This window comes from Haliaeetus albicilla, chromosome 3 (genome assembly GCF_947461875.1).
Source record: "Haliaeetus albicilla chromosome 3, bHalAlb1.1, whole genome shotgun sequence".
Lineage (NCBI taxonomy): Eukaryota > Metazoa > Chordata > Aves > Accipitriformes > Accipitridae > Haliaeetus > Haliaeetus albicilla.
This window is the reverse complement of record NC_091485.1, coordinates 61281005-61298465: the sequence shown is the minus strand read 5'-3', so window position 1 is coordinate 61298465 and position 17461 is coordinate 61281005. Positions and strand designations below refer to the sequence as shown.

At 39.5% G+C, this 17461-nt stretch overlaps 2 protein-coding genes across 11 annotated transcripts in view; both read left to right on the top strand.

Moving 5' to 3' along the window:
• The window catches only part of EIF3H (eukaryotic translation initiation factor 3 subunit H), a 532299-nt gene extending 526083 nt beyond the window's left edge, over positions 1-6216 (top strand). Inside the window, exon 9 of the mRNA XM_069779941.1 lies at positions 6203-6216. The gene's annotated coding sequence lies outside the window, so the exon portion shown is untranslated. The remainder of the gene's footprint in view (positions 1-6202) is intronic.
• Positions 1-17461, top strand: part of TRPS1 (transcriptional repressor GATA binding 1) — a 223056-nt gene that overhangs the window by 35189 nt on the left and 170406 nt on the right. For 5 of the 10 annotated variants that reach the window (XM_069779929.1, XM_069779939.1, XM_069779930.1 and 2 more), the window contains exons 2-3: positions 4712-4870; positions 7915-8843. In XM_069779929.1, the coding sequence (XP_069636030.1) occupies positions 4834-4870; positions 7915-8843 (966 nt within the window). In that variant the 5' untranslated portion in view covers positions 4712-4833. Of the gene's footprint in view, positions 1-2250; positions 2797-4711; positions 4871-7914; positions 8844-17461 lie in introns of those variants that run through there. The other 5 variants (XM_069779938.1, XM_069779937.1, XM_069779936.1 and 2 more) reach the window with 4 other exon arrangements.

Below are 17461 nucleotides of genomic sequence, written 5' to 3'. Positions count from 1 at the left end.
ATTTTATTGCAGTAAGCAAATCAGGCTGGATTCTCTCTGAGGTGCAATAACAACAGATTGGGGAGCATGCAAAGCAGCATCAATACATAAAAATTAAACTACTTTTAATACACAAAGCTGAATTTAGATAAATGCAGAACAGAGAAGCAAAGGCACAATATTCTCTGAAAGCGTGGCCTTTTTATGCTGTTTTGGAGACTAATTTACATACAAATAAAATGTCAGTTTATCCCATAACTATCATGATAAATTGGAACATCTAGACTTTTGCACAACGTGCTCTTTCTGTACCTTATTAAATTACAGGATCTTGGCCTTTTGCCAAGTGCTAGGGTGACACGTTCTCTACTGAAATACATACAGGAGAGGGATATGGGCCTGGACATCAAGAGAAGCCAAGTTCAGTCACTAGCTAAGAGCTCTGCCTGCACATCACCTTGAACACCCTGATTTTTGCATCTCTCCGTAGACAATTTTATTTATCTGTAAAATGTCAGTGATATTAATTTTCGTGTTTCACAGGCTTCGTTGAGGTTTAACAGGTTGTCGTGTTTACAAAGTATTTTTAGATGCTTGATTGGAAGCCAGGGCAAAGCGAATCTTTGCCTTCTTGGGCTCCCCCACCCTGGGTGCATGGCAGTGGACGTCTGGTAGGAGCAAGCTCTCTGCAGCAGGCCAGTAAGAAGTGCAGAGCAGCAAACTGCCATGCTCAGGTACCCTTAACTAAAAGCAGTTTTAGAATTATTCATTTTGGTTGCAAGATACTGTAATATTCCACCCCGTGTTGCCTCTTCAGACAAATGACCTTTTGACTTCAGTTTCTCCTGAAAGTGTCTGTGTGATTACCCCAGTAGTGAGCTTAAAATGAGATAAGTACCTGGAAGTAGGCTCAAACAATCTATTTTGAAATACCACTCCTCAACTCTCTGAAATGACCAAGTGTCTGTTTTATACCCATAGAAAAGGTTAGATTTACTCCAGTGGCTAGATGACTACTACTATGTGCTGTGCTGTGCTGTGAAGCATATGGTAATAGAAAAGATCGCTTTGAATTAATTTGATGTGAATTAATAAGAAATTTGTTTGATGAGAGTTGTTTGAAGGTGATGAGGCTTTGTAGCTGAACAGGATTTAAGATGTCCAAAAGTGCACCTTTAGAGATTTGAGAATGATCAATGTTGGGAAAGTAAATGTAAATGGGAAGGAGCAAGCTTGAACAGACTGCAGCTTTTTTTCACTTGTCTCTTTGTTGTAAACTTTGTGGAAAAAAAATTGCAAAAACCTCTTGGCAAATTGGTGATAAGGGACCAAACTGAAGAGTCTGAAAATGCAGAAGAGGAAGAGAGGAGGTGAAAAACAACAGCGTTTTGCTATAATAGTATGTTCTACTAGTATGACGTATAAGGCATGATTTTCCCCTTCTGTTTTCTAGATTGATGAAGCCATCATAATTTCAGTGGAGCAAGCAGATACATTTTGACCAAATACAATGTCTGATCCTGCCAAATTTTGGTGATTTGAGGAGGCATGCTCTACTCTAAGCAATCTCATGCAGGAAGGAGTGGCCATGCAGTTTTAGGGCTTGTAGAAAAATATGTATAGCTTAAAAAGTCCCTTGGAATCAGTTTGTCACTCGCTTAGAGCTGTGATGTCCCCTGTCTTGTGTGGTGTATTTGGAGACACTGGTGCCAATGAGGGAGGAGGTGGTCTTGTGCTTGTCATTAAGCTTATTCTGCCCTCCCAGGGTTTAGGGCCTGATTCTTGAGTTCCTTACACAAAAGGGGTTGTTTTTCCCCTCCCTTCTCAGCAGAGAAAGGTTAGGACCACGTGTTGGTTGTCTCCAGGCAGGCTTGCTCTGAGAACCACAAGCAAAGCTGGCAGAGGAGCATCCTGTATGACTGCCTGTAGCTCTGTGTCCCGGCCGGAGACGGTGGGGATGTGAAGCTGTACACGTCTCTTTCCTGTCATTTCACCGTTCAAGTATCCACGACGGAAGGGGGAAAGATGGGAGCTTTAGCCAGCCCTGTACCACTGTGTCTGAGTCTGGGAGTAGTTTGCATCTAATGTAATCCAATTTTCAGTGAAGACAGCAATCTCACCTGGAGTTTCCAGTGTATTTACAGATTATTATTAATTATTTAAAAATGCATAAATTGGAAAACATACAGGTCTTTGAACTGTGGGCAGTCCTGATTAGCTTGCTAACTTTCTGGTTGTGCTTGGCGCAGGTCTGGGCCAGCCTGGCGGGACGGGCTGCGGCGGAGGGCTGGGTGCGGGGTGGCTCCCTGGGGACGGAGCCCGCCGCGGAGACGGTTTCCCAGAAATTCACTCTCTCAAGACAGGAGCTTTCTGGCTTTGGAGCTCGTGTGCCTTACAGCTGCTCAATTGTTAAGATGGAGAGTGGGGAGGAGGCTCCAGATCGGTTAGGACTTTATGTGCTTGATAGAAGCCGACACTTTGAATACTTAAGGGTTTTTTATATAAAGCACAGCAGACAGTCTTTGTAGCCTATTTATGTGTAATAAGCTGGGTTTTGTTTTGTGCCTTGTTTTTTTTTTGTTGTGAAAGAAAAAGAAAAAAAAAAGAGGGAGAAATTAAAACCACAGCAGTATTTTCCCATGCGGCTATAGTGAGTATCCTGCGATCTCACATGATCAGCTGTCCTGGTGGGGTGGAGTGTGGGAAGGTGTCAAAATATGTCTCTCAATTTTTTTTTTTTTTCTTAAAAGGGAAAGCCAGATGAGTGCCAAAAGCCCTGCTCTCTTCTCTAGCCCTGCAGTAACAAACTACATGAGTGTATGTTATTAAGATGATAAGATTAAATTTCTAGCTACTAACATGCTATCACAACAGCAAAGGGAGAAAAAAAGACCTTGAAAAAATTATGAAAATTAGTCTGACGGTCTCCATTTAATAATAAGATCACTCCCAACCCCAACAGACAGTGTAGGCTGGAATTCCACAGGGCTTTTTTGTGGTCCTAATGATTTTAATAATACTTTGTGCTATGTAGCACCTTTCATTAGAGGATCACAAAGTGCTTTACAGTCACTAATTAATTAAGCCTCACAACACTCCTGTGAGATAGGTAAGTATTAGACATATATTAAGCTGAGACACTGAGAGTTAATGATTTTTTGCTGCATTATTCTGGCAAAATGATTGATGTTTAAGCGCCGTATGTGCATTATATATCTGTGTGTGGGTGTGTAATATATATGAGTGTAAAAATATTAATTTTACTATTCCTTAACAAAGAGGTCCTACTTGAGCCCGTTGAATATAAATGCGTATTTTCATTTAACTTTTTGTTGCTGCAGCATACTGACTGATAATATCACAGTCTTCATGGACCCTTGACTCAGATTGCTCTTCGTCTGCTTGTGCATCCACTTGTACAAAGATTAGTCAGTGGCATCTCACAAAATTCAGACATCTTCCTAAATGTATTATTCTGTTAAAAAGAGCATATGACTAAGATCTGACCTAAACCTGCAGCGCAAGCACAAGGCAACAAGCATACTGTTGCAATGGGCTTTGATGACAAGTTGTCACGTTCAGTAAAAGTAATGAGTAACAACAGTGACCCATTGCAGGAGCTGAGGATCAGCAAGTAATTAGCCATTATCTTCACCAGGCATGAGAAACTATTGGTTATCAGAATTTGCTTTTTATTTTTTAAAAGAATTACAGTAGTCACTTTGGTAATTCATTATCCTGAATTACAAACTGATTTTAGCAGAAGTTTCCACTTTTTGCTTCCAGGGATAAACTGATGTGAGTGGTTGTTGAACAGAAAAGTCTGTATCTCGCAGATGCGTGAATCATGTAGACTAGCCTTGGCTGGTTTTGAGGGAAACTATAGATAGCTATTAGCATTATTTCCACTGTAAAATAGCTGAGAGTGGTGTAAAAAAAAAAAAAAAAATCATATGGTTTAAAGGTAATTTTAGCATAATGAAACCTGGATTACGGAGCCCAAAGACAAGTTCTGCAATCTGGGCCTTCTCCAGGGTTCCCTCAGCTCGAGAAGTCTTTTCATTCACATCAGGCTTTGTATTTCTTTTATTTTGGGTAGATCACCATTTCCAGTGGTGAAAAGGTAGTTCAGTCCCAATGGCCTTCATCACTTGGCCTCTTTCCTAATACCCAACAAATGTGCTTATTATTGCTATGGCATTTTTGAGATGTGGGAAGTTGCCCACTAACAAGTAAAGTAACACCACTAAATTTGTTTCAAGTGGGACTCGAGGCAGCCAGCAGATGATAACTTCCAATTGCTGACTGCAGACTGGATGTGAACCAGTTATTTGTATTCCATTATCTGTCCCATTAGGCCAGTCCCATTATGATGTGCAATACCTGTTAATATGTGTGAATTTTTAAGGCACTTTTATTTTCTACAGCATTTATCCAGCTTGTTTTCAACACTTACTTTAAACTTGTTTTTTTGGTGAACATCACCTCTGAGATAATTTTTGTCTCTCTTTGTGTGTGTGTATATGTGTGCAAGAGCATGTGTGTCTGAGAAGGCGGCAGCTATGGGATTTATCATGCTTGGTGGAAGTTAAGAACAGCAGCCACTATTGGTATAGTGCCCACTAATAGATGCATGTGAATGTACAATAGGCATAATAATGTTTTTAAGTAAAAAACCATATTTTGAATGCATAATTTAGGAAGGAAAACCTTTTTTTGTTTTGTTTTGCAGATATACAGATCAGCTCTCAAAATGTCTTCTGTGTCTTCCGTGCATCTTCTAAGACAGTTGCATTAGCCCGCCTGCTAGTTGACTAATAGAATTAATAATTGTAAAAAGCACTCTAAAGCCACATGCCTTATGAAGTCAATGCTGGGTATGATTTTACAAGTATGTGATCCATTTTTTCAAGTGAAATTGTTAACTGAAAACGTTCTTGGCACACAATAAAACATTGTGCAATCTGTTATTTGTCTTAGAGATAATAATTTCAGAGTGACTATATTCTTTCTGTATCTAACTTACGACTTGCTAGGGGATGGTTTCTTCGATTTAGGAGTATTGCAAATGTAGTTTTATTTACATAATATGTCTCTGAAAAATGATAGTGGTGGAATTTCAGCGACAAAAAAAAACCAACAGCCCTGTGTCTTTTCTTACCGTCCCCTTGAGTGGATATCAAGTAAATAAATGACAGATGATTTTTCAAAAGCTAAAAGAAAAAAAGAGGGGAAAATACTTTTAAATTCAACTTAAGAAAGTTTTTATATTTAAATCAATGTTATTGTTCCTTTCTTTCTCCAAGTGTAGAATACTGCATGAAAAAGCTCCATTAGGCAGATATGTTTTGGTTGGTTTTTTTCCCCTCCATTAACACACAGACTCACAGATATGTCAGGAAAATTTGAACCAAAGTATCTATATCTGAAGTACTGTCTAGTTAGCCTGTATACAGTCCAGATTTTTCTTTTCTTTGCTTTATAGGGATTTTTTTTCCTGTCCTTTTCCCTGACTCTCTTCTGTCAGTTGCCATGAAGATAGCAAATCTCTAAACTTTCCTTATCTGCCAAAAATATCTGTAACAAAAACATTTTAAAACATTGCATGTAGTCTTGTTTAATTTTGACTGAGGTAACAGTCACGATGTTTACTTTCTCGATTTCTGATTTTTCTTCACTGTGTAGTCAGGACTCCTTTCTCTGTCCTCTGCCATGGATTGCATTTAAACAGAAGTTATTTTAAAAATGGTCTGGGATGTGTAACCAGGAGAAAAATACAGACTTAGCTGAACACCTACCAGAGATGCTCACAAATATTTTTAGTGTGTGTTAACCAAGAGCATTCATGAAGTCCCACAGAGAAGCAGTAATGCTAACAGGCTGAGGACTGTCTTTATACCTTGAATTATATATGTGCGCATGTTGTTTTAGTAGGCTGAGTCTGTATTGTAATAGTTCTCTTAACCACAACAGGACATCTTTCTTTACTCTTAGTTCTGAATGACTTAATGGTTCAGAAGTTATTGGGGGGAAAAAAAAAAGTAAAATTCAGTGCATACATATCCTGGTAGGTGTGGTTGACATTAAAGAGAAGACACTTGGTTCCCAAGCGTGTGTGTCTTCTACAGTAAGGAATCACAGTAGGCATTTAAGAAACCTATTAAGACCACACGGAGTGTCAAAATTTCTGTAACACGAGCTGGCATTCTGTGTGAAAGCCGTCTTGCTGTAGCCCATGCTGCCTGTGGATCAGCTCAACCACAAAGACAACAGAGCCAGCCCAAGACACAAGTTGAACACTTCCCCTAAGAAGTTGTCTGTTTCTATCAACATAGCATACAGTGCCCTTTCATGTGGAGCAGATGTAAATAAGAGGATGTACAGACGCCTGTTCTTTTATTTTTAACCTCTGTCCCCAGCCGTACTTCTCAAAGTACTGTTTTGAGAAGGTCATCCACAGCTTTTAAAGGTCTGGATACAGCACGGTTTGGAGCACATCAGTGCTGCTCCCAGATTGCCAGGTGGTCCTCCCTTTGCAGAGCAATATATATCCTCCAGTGCCTCCATAGGCACCCGGCTGTGGCTGGCCTGGGAATGGGGGCTCAGGCTTGAGTCTGCAGCTCCCATCTCCTGTGTGGTACTGCAGACTGCTGCCACCGGACCACACGCAATTTGGCAAGGAGAAACATCCATCATCGTATACAGCATTGGCAAAGATAAGAGCACAGAAAAAGTTGTAGCACATCTGTCTTCTGCCCATAGCTAGCATGTGAACGCAAATGGATCAAACCAGCTGATGATGAATATCAAATCCAGAACCACACAGTGGAGAGTGCAGGGAAGTTTCATATATATGTTTTCTCTAAGTAGGCTAGGGAAGGTGAAGATGCGCAGCGGATGAGGAATCTGGCTTAGTACCTGCATAGTCTGATTACTTGTTCTTCCATCATCCCCCCTGTTCACTAGCAGCTACCGCAGCAGTGGCAGACTCCTTCTTTCTCTCTGATCCTTATTGCTGTCCTGTCTCAGCTTTCTTAAACAGATCTTGAAAGCGTACTTGCAAATTCAGCAGTAGTGGCTATGTCTGCAAGGAGGACTGAGCAGAGGAAGGTTCGGCTGTTTAGATCCATGTGGATTCCAGGTGTTTTCAGGGTAGATCCCGACTCAGCCACACAGCAATGTCAAATGTCTGGATCCAGGCCTGTAAAATTTTATTGACAACAGCTTTCCTAATAAAGTTAGTTTCTCTTTGTTTGGCAAATAGAACTAATTACATGAATAATGGACTATGGGGCCAGACTCTAGCATATCTATATAATCCTGTTTGAAGTTTATGGGCAGTAGGAGGGGGAGCTTTTGCTATAGGGAAACTGATACCTGCTTAGGAAAAGTACTTTCTCTGAAACCTCAAGTTAGTTACTCTCCTAAGTCTGTTTCCTTCCTAATAACTTGTTTAAGTTCTCCTGATTATGTCTTTTAGGTGTATTTTTGCAAAGCTATGTTGTATGTAGTTGTACAGTGTATGAACATTAGATTGCAGAAGTTTATTTTTCCCCTTAGTTTTTAAAATGATTTTAAAAGAAGCGTTCATTTAAAATTACTTCTGCCAGACCATTATCTTCTGAAAAGATAATGAAACCTGTAATTCACTCACTCTGATAGCAGCATTTTTGTAGGCTTTAACGATCTCTTTTTAGTTAAGTTCAGTCTCAGTGTGATCTTTTTTTTAAATGTAAAATTCAATTTTTTTGCATAGTCTAAAATCCTGTTTGACAAAAATTTTCTGAAAAGTTGATTTATTCATATAGTCCAGAATGCTTTAAAAAGTGCCAGGTTTATAATCTGTTATATATCTTGAATAATTCTATAGGGTTTTTTGCTTTTTTTCTTCTTTTTTTTTTTCTTTTTTTTTTTTTTTTTCTTTTTCTGTGGTAGATATGGTCCGGAAAAAGAACCCCCCTCTAAGAAACGTTGCTAGTGAAGGTGAGGTACAGACCCTTGAGTCTACAGGTACTGAAAGTGAAGAGTCTGGAAGGAAAAAAGAATTTTCCGCAGAGCAGATGCAAGAAAACACTGACCAGGGTGATGCGGCAGAGTTAAATAACAAGGAGGAACTTTGCACGCATGTCCAAGAGCCATCTTCCAGCATTAAAAAGGACTTGAAAAGCTCAGTGCTGAGTGAAAAGGCTGGCTTCAATTATGAAAGCCACAATAAGGGAGGAAATGTTCCATCCTTCCCTCATGATGAGGTGACAGACAGAAATATGCTGGCTTTCTCATCTCCAGCTGTTGGGGGAATCTGTGAGCCCTTGAAGTCTCCTCAAAAATCAGATGCAGATGACACCCAAGATGTGGTCTGTACCCCGTCAGGAGATGCAGCGGAGACAAATGAGGAGCATCAGATGTCGCCAAAAGCTTCAGATGAAACAGTGCAAGTGCAAAGTGGTCAAACTGATGGCCAAGGCTCAAGCCCAGTCCCCATGGCCTCAAAAAACCCACAAGTGCCTTCAGATGGGGGTTTAAGGCTGAACAAATCTAAAGCAGATTTGTTGGTAAATGATAACCCAGATACGGCGCCTCTGTCTCCAGAGCTTCAGGACTTCAAATGCAACATCTGTGGATACGGTTACTATGGGAACGACCCCACAGATCTCATCAAACACTTCCGCAAGTACCACCTAGGACTGCACAACCGCACCAGGCAGGATGCTGAGCTCGACACTAAAATTTTGGCTCTCCACAACATGGTGCAATTCAGCCACTCCAAAGACTTCCAGAAAGTCAACCGCACTGTGCTTTCAGGGGTGCTGCAGGACATCAATTCCCAGAGGCCTGTCTTGTTAAATGGGACTTACGATGTGCAGGTTTGTATCTTCCTAGCCTCCCCACTTCTGCTAACTGCCTTCTCTACTGCAAAGTCAGTTATTTGCAAAGCCTCTCCTACCTACGTGATTAATGTATTCCATAGAACCTGCTTAAGCCTTAAGAACCGTTTTGGTCTGGTTTAGCCAGGCTTTCTGCAGGTCTGCTGAGCATCTTGTACAGTAGAGCAGTACTTGGCTTTCCGACGAGTGATATTTCTGTGTATGATTTAGTCGTTGTGGTAATCAATAGCAAAAGATCTTATTCAGTAAACAGGCAAATTGCTGAGTTGGTAATCGTATCTGAAGGATTTGCTGTCACGGAAAGAAAAGAGCAAATAATAATGAAAAATAACAACCTGATAGACAAAAGACAGCAGCTGGAAATTAAAAATGTAATCCTAAATTATCAGCTGCTGGGAGTCAAGATTTGGCTTAGTGATTCTTTATTAAGATAAAATAAATGGCAAGTCTTGGCAACTCTGAAGTTGTCTAGTGCCAGAAAAACAGGATACACAATGGGTATTCAAAACATTTCAAAAAGTAACAGTAATCCACGCTGTCCTTCACGTTAGTGAGCCTGCAAGGAAGGGACTGTTGCCTCAGTCATTTTCTCGTCTAGCTGGAGCAGGGAAAAAACTACACATGCTGCTGTAAAAAAAAAAAAAAAAAAAAAATTCATAGGAAATAAATACAAGATTTTTTGTTGTTGTTTAAAGAGTGGACTCAGAAGCTTTTTCATGGAGTCTCTGTTAGTTTCTTATCAGCTAATGTTTAATTAGTTAAAAAAAATATTGATGCTGCTTTAAAAAAAAACCCCTCATGAGTGAGCTGAGAGATGCAGTAGGATACCTCAATGTTCTATGATACAAAAATTCAGATTTTAAGGAAAAAAACCCAACCAAGTAACAAAGTTTGCATGCAAAATGAGTTCAAATGTCCATCCAATTTCAAGTGTATGTTTGCATACATGATGTCTGACTTGGTAGTAATCATGAGACAAAACTCCAGGGTATTTTAAAATGAAAAGTTAGAAGGTGGAAAATATTTAATAATGCTTGCAGAGACTGTAGCTATAGGAAAGAAATTTTGCAAAACAAAATGGCTAGCATCTAACTTCAAGTAAGAAGCCAAAACCAGAACACAAGTCAGGAACTTGAAGCCTTTTTAAGTGATTTAAAGTTTTCATCTTTTTTCAGAAACTCCGCAACTTCTTTGTGGAGCAGCAAATCAAACTAAGGTCGTTACTAGGCGTAAAAGCTGCAATCTTTGAACTGCTGTCTTATTAAAGATCACTTCACTGTCTTGTGTCAGACACTCTCTCCTGTCAAACTGTGATTAGAAAGCAAATACGTGATTTAGTTAAAAGAGGTTAGAAGTGAATAATGTCAGAATGTGAAATGATGGTTTATAATTAGCACATAGTATGATGTTAATACCTGGATTTCCTGCTATAGTTTCAGTTTGCTGACTCTGGGGACAGCATCTTAGAGCAACTGATCCATGCTGTCAGGAAGACATTCAAACTGGAACAGCTCAGGCATATAGTATAGAGGAATTTGAGTTTCTAAACACACTTTCATTTCCTCCAAACAATTGTTTCGTTAGGTCCTTAGTTATTTATAGGAAAGTTTATGCTTGATTAGAATGAGCTGGACACTTTTCCTATGCAGTACTTTCAGAAATAAAACAGATGTGTGAGCTATCTCAGTTTGAACTGATAGAAGGAGAAATAAAACAGCTGAACCTAGACTATACTTGTCTACTAAACCCTGGCAGTAAGATACTGCAGGGGAGACAAAAAGTGGTAGGAAACAGCCCATAGATAATCTACTTAGGATCAGTCTTTTCTCAGACAAAAAACATTTTCCAAAATAGAACAGAGAGCCTATACAATGTTGGCAATTTATTTTAACGAAAAGAATTGGATCTGGAAACTTAATTTTTAAGAGTGCTAATTTTCCCTGCCCAATTTGGGAATAGAAGATTAAATAAGCTTTTGTGGCAAATGCCATACTTCATCACTTGCACATGCACCAGATGTTAATCCAGAACATGTCAGAAGATAAGTAACTGATTAATATTTTTATGCTTTCTCCCCCCCCACTCCCGATACAGAGCAGCTTTGTGAGATTCATAAACACAGTAAAAGAACATTTGAAAATCCCCTTTGCACCCACACTTGTTTATATTGCTGCTACGTCCATTTTGGAGGGGATTTTTCTAAGGCATCTGAACGGCTGGTGTCTCCTGCTGCAATGAGGGATCATATTGATTGGAGCTGTGGTTAAAATTGGTTCAGTCAAACTCCTGTGTAACACGGAGAGGGAACTGAATAGTTGGTTCATCTGAAAAATATTATTTTGTATAGGTACTGGGTTAAAGGAAAATATAATCCCTTTGTAATTAACTTGAAATAGTAGTGGACTGGGCTTAGGGTCTGATTTATTGATCCCCTTGCACTTAACAAACTGTTCTGTTGTAGCTGAGGTGGAAGTTATCGATGGATTTATGGTCTCAGGCCAGGGAGTTGGGTGCAGAAGCCAGAGGATGAAGATAACTGATCTGGCTCACAGCGGTCAGGCGGAGGCGACGGTATATGAAGATTTGTGGTAGTGAGGGATGCTACTGAGCCCTGTAATTTGCATTCATAACAAAAGCAAACAAAAAGCAATGGAAAAATACCTGAGTGCAGAAATCTGCAGGTAGGTAGGGATGTGGTCCCTTTGCCGAGGGCGTGGAAGAAAGAAATCAAATGCATTTTTGGACTTATACCACAGAAGTGAACTCCGTCCTAGAAAACCTTCCTCCCCCCCCCCCCCCAACCAAAAATCACCCCTCAACCCTAAACCCAGCCTTTAGGGGTTTTTTTGTATTGCAGTCAGAAAACCAGTAGGGATACACATTTGGTTTTACATCCAGGTACGCAAATGTTGGGCCTGTGTTTTGTAGTACCTAAAGAGGATTTGGCTGGGAACTGTGTAAATAATTCAAGCTTTCTGGCCTTACTACTGTATAGATTTTTACTTAATTTGAATATTTAATCCAGCAAGATTCCTTTGTCTTCATTGAAAATGTTTTGTTTTGAAAATCTCCTGTACTCTTTGTTCACATTTTCGTCCTCGGAGGTTTTTGGTTCATTAAGTTATAATAAATTCCATAGCATTGGGTAAAATCACTGAGCTCTTTCTGGGAGATGAGCTTCCTTGCCAGTATAGGTTTCAGAAAACATTTGCTAGCATACCTCTGAATTCCCAGAGAATGTGTTAATCAGCTTTATTGCTTTTATCAGAACAATATTTGAAGTGAGTTCAGTGGATCAGCTTTTGCTGATGCTCCTCATTACTTTTCTTCACATTTAGTTAATTGATCAATCTCTATTGGCAGCTTTGTCTTGCTGGATATTTTAGCCTATGTATGGCTTTGTGGATGTGCCTAAAGCAGTAGACTTTAGACAGGATCTAAAGACTTCACTTAGAGTAAAATTCAGGTGACTAAGTTAACAGCTATGCCGCTTGAAACCATTGCTTTGCTGCTGTATGATTAAGTCTCCTTCTGTGTTTGATCTAATGACTCTTTAATGTATATGGAAAGGTCTGGAGACAGGCAAGTTTCTGGCAAGTAAGCAGGAGTCTTTTTTCCATCCCCAAACTTTTTTATGAGTAGTGAGTAGGACAGCTTCAACAGAAGGGTTGGAGAGTGCTGTCTTCCACATACCAGCTTATAGCTAGGGGGTAGGACGTTGCCCAGCGAGGGAGAAGAAGCGGGCTTGCATCTCCTCTGACAGAGCAAGGAAAGGAGCCTACGTTTCCTGTTTCCTGAACAAGTGTTCAAGCCATTAGACTATTGTATAAAAGGGAGCATGACCCCATTTCCTGATACGTTTTAAAAGAAAACAGTGTCCCTCAAAGAAGGGACAGAAATGTCTGCATTCAGGTGAGGGTTTCAGATGGCATGTCCCAAGGGAGAAGGGTATTCATGCAGCCACGAATAAAGACATACTGCAGTGCTCAGCAGTTCTCAGAGTTGACTCCAGGCAGCTTCACATTGTACGTCTTACCTTTGAGGAGCTTCCTGCTCAGCATGGCCCTGGTTCTGGAGCTTATTGTCAAAGACCTACCTCCTCTTATGTTCAGCCATTAAAGAGATTCAGACTCCTGTCTGAAAGTACTAAAAAGTGTTGTGGGTTTTTTTTTTTTTTTTTAATCCTGTCCTCTCATTTTGATTGTTTCATGGTTTTAGATACTAGACTGCCATATAAGATAAGACAAATTTCTGAAAAGCCATGGACTGATAAAAGCCATCCAAAAGTTTCTTGATTTTATTTAGGTGAGCCTGGGGGAAAAAAAAGAAAAAGAAGAAAGTATTACATTATCTTACTATCCCACAGACTAATGAGAGATTGGCGGCAGATTTTTTCTTTTACGGTTCTAGACATCCAGTACTGTAAGAGTTGTCCTATATCACTCAGCCTAATCCTTTGTCATATGTGAATATGGGTAACAACTTTTCCAGGATTTTCATAGCAACTGAGAGCACTTCTGGATGTCCAGCTACCAGGCTGCTCAGTGTCCTAGAAAGTGGCAGAAGTGCCCACACACACAGAGTGTGTAAAGCTCTTCCTTTTGTCTCCTTTATAAGTCAGTGGTGAGCTCCATGTGCCTATGCAAAGTTATGCACGTGTGTTTTTTAGCTGTCTGGATTTCAATATACCAAATCTGGCAGCTTCTCTGTTCTCATGTTAGAAGTGTGTGACTAGTATAAAGTCTGGTCTAACTAGGATTCAGCTGAATGAGAACCAGTGGTTTTATTAGTAGCTTCTGCTTTTTATCCTCTACTCTTATATTAGCAGTTTGATTGAATGTCAAGCTGTGAAGGTAAGACAAAAAAACTGTAGGGAGTTTGTAGGGGTACAGATGTAATCAACATCCCTTCTCATGTTAGAGGTTTTCCTCTACTTTTTTGGTTGTTTTGGCAAAGGGACTTTTGCAGATATGGTGAGGATCTAGACTGGAGGCATAAACAAGTACAGCATTTACTTTTGTATTAGTAACAAATTAAACCTTCTTAAAGTTCAATTTTGTCAACAGGTGGGCTTCCTGCAAGGTGACATGGATACATAACTTGTTGACATGAGCAAATGAAAACATGTATGTGAATGAATTTCATTTTCCTCACGTGCTTAGGCAAATGGATCCAAATTTTATATTGTTGGTCTTATTGACTTCAGCTCAGTTGTCCATAAACCAGGATTTAGATCTAAATAAACTGACCAACTATTGCTGGATATGATGTATCCTGATCTCTTGGACTAGATTGTGCCGTGCTAGATCTTGAAGGGTATGCTAGAACAGAACTCACATGAAGGTGTGGTGTCCCAGAAGGCCCATTTCATCTGTCAGCCACGTTGCGGACTCTCCCTGGGGACTTCCCTGCTTAAACTGAAGGCTGTGAAGCTGTCTTGGGTGTTACACTTGCATGTGTGCATACCTGTTTCTTTTGAGTCTTATTTCGGGATCATGATCAGGTTTGGAGACTGCCTTGCACACTGAGAGAGTCACACCTCGTGAACACAGGAGTCAGTCATCTCTTTTAAGCCAGAGACATGAAAAGGAAATGGTGGCAGGTAGAAAAAATGGGTGGTGGTAAAACACATGTATAAGTACATGCGTATGCTTGTGTTTGTGTATGTGTGTATACATATATGTGTTTCTTTTTCTCATATATATATCTGCATACACAGATATATATATAAAAATATTATGTGAAAAAGCACCTGTGGTCTTACAGGCATCTAAATTCTATATGGACTATAGCTCATAAGTAATGATTTATATTGTTATATGTAGCAGAAATTCTTTATATCATTTCTGTTGAGACACTAGCAAGTTTACTATTCAGAATGATACGCAGTGATTTACAGCATGTCAGCTACTAAATAGTAAGTGCCTGGGAACATTCACTTGCTTTGTTTCAGAACTGAGCTATTTTAGTCTTCTTTCAGTGAGAAGTAGTCTACCCTCATATTAGAGCATTCAGATAGGCAGTTTATGTGGAACAAGTGACGTGATGTATATTCACAGCCTTCAAGGCAAAGTTGTTTATGCGTTAATATTCCTCATCTTTATGCGTTAATATTACTCATCTTTATGCAAGGGATGTCTGGTAGTGTTTGAAGAGAGGTTAATGAAGAAAGTTGGTGAGACTAGTAATAGTCATAGATACATTTAAAGATCCAAACTGCTAAGCTAGCCCACAGAAGTGATGAAAGCTCAGAAAGTAAAGTTGCTGGGGAAGAAGGAAAGCAGCTAGATTTTCTTCTGGTGTAAATCAGAGCAAGTTTGCCTCGAAGTCTGTGAGGCTGTGTGTTTACAGTAGCCAACAAACTGGTCATTTTATCTATACAGAGAGAATAGAAGGGATGGTGCTTCTTTTAGGTGCTAGGTACTAGTCTACTAGCATTAGCTAGCAAATGAAAGTCTTGATTCTGTGTTCCTTACTTTTGTTGTTTTTGCATATCTGGTCTCCTGACCTTAATTTAAGTCCTGTTGTTGTTCTGTCACAGTCTTTGTTTTAAAAATACCTTTTAAATTCTGATGTCAAAAACCGTACTGGCTTCAATGGCAACAGAATAAATCTCAAGAATACGCTCATCTTGAATGAATGTGACCCGATAGTTTGCTTTCTTGTTTTGGTAAGTACGAATAGCCTAGAAAGCCAGGAGTTTGCTCTGAGTCCTTGCCTCACTTGTGCAACATAGTTCTGTCTACATATAATTAATCACTGTGTGGTAATTAGTTTTAAGAATATACTCTGAAGATTCTCCTAGTTTTACATGCAGAGAGCAAGCGAGTGAGAGGGACTGAGTTCTCCGTAGTGGAGGTTAGAGAACTGGGTGGTGTTACACAAACTTGCATGAAAGCCAGGAATCTGTTCTGGCCTGCACAACATGAAGAACTTCATAAATGTGGGATGGTTAAAATGTTCTGGATGCTATATTGCACAAAGCAAATGAATAAACAAGAGCATTAGAAAATATTTTAGGATTAGAAGATTAAGAGTAATTGGCAAAGGCAGACTGGATGGCTCGGGAGATTGGTAAGGGATCTGGAGCCTTCCACCTCATTACTAGCCAAGGATGTAACCCAGGTAATCAAAAAAAGAAGATTTATTAACATTTGATGTTCCAATGCAGATGGTTGGTCTAATTTCTAATCAGTAGTTGCAGAAGCCAGGGGTTGAAGACAATTTTACCCTGTGCCTGTAAGCCTTGCGGTTGAATCATTTATGTGGATATAGGCCACTAGTTTCTCTTGGTAGAATTTTCTTCATGAAATGTATGATACAGGAGCTGGCAGACTTTGTCTTCCTTGGTAATTTTTTTCATTTTCTGTAAGCAGTATTTGTAAACTGCTTCAGCGTAATAAGATGTATGATTGAACTTCAAAAAGGAGGTGGGACAATAAGAGTAGGGTAGCATTTGAATCAAGGGCAGATTGAATATCAAAGACACTTTTCAAAAAAACCTTTAAGTACCTCTCCTTGTCCAAGTCCATCTATTCCATGAAATCAGTGTTTTTGGTCTGACTAATTAAGGTAACAGAGACATATCTGTTGGAAACATATAGTGCAATTACACAGCTTTGTTGAAGTATTTGCCAACATGCTTTAGAAAGTACCTCTCGAAACACAGTCAATTATCATGTTATCTTTTCTCCTCTTTCTGGCTATTTTTGGAAATATGTGTAGTGTATGAAGAGACAGCTTAGTTGTGTTAACACATGAACTTCAATCCTTGTGGTAAATTCTTTCCCAGTCTTCTAGATTTTGATAATTTTCCCCATTAGTGAATGAATTTAACGATTAAGAGTTTTGAGTTTTCAGGGAGTCTTACTGTGAAATATATTTCAGTTTAATCCCAGACTGAGACATGGCTTTGAAGGGCAATTTTTGAAGAATATCAGTGCAACCATCTCAAGTGCAATAATGGAGAATAATTCTAATAGCTATCTTCCTCTATACAGCATAATAATACCAACTATATTGCCCTAATTGAGGTGCTGCAGGAGTAAGTGATAATGCCAAGGTCTCACAAGCAAGCAACAGCGAAGGAAAGAACTAAATCAGATTTCCACAGTCTAAATAGATGCCTTGTATGTTAGCTTCCCTTTAAAAAGAGAATTATGAAGATTTATTTTCTTCTGTGGCTATTGAGGGAACTGTTGATCTATAGGTGCTCTTACATTTCCAGTGCAAGCTGTACCTGTACTTGTGACTGCCACTAGTTATGTCAGCTGGCACTTTGGACTCCACTGCTGTAACAGAATTGCAGAATTGTAGCATTGCTTTTGTTTAGTTTCTTCTTTATGCTGGGGAGGAGTGTCTACTTAAGAAAATATAACTCTGTCAGGGCAAAGCAGGGGACTAGGTTTTGCTGGGATCGGAATGAAATAGGAAAATAAATATGAGAAGCTATCACTTCTGATACCACACAGAAATGTGGATATTGATTTCTAGGGGGTGTGTGTACATACACACACACACATACATATATTTTCACCTTTCTCGTCTTTCTCCTTTAGTTTTCCTCTTTCTGGGGCAGGTCAGGGAGAGCAGGAGGT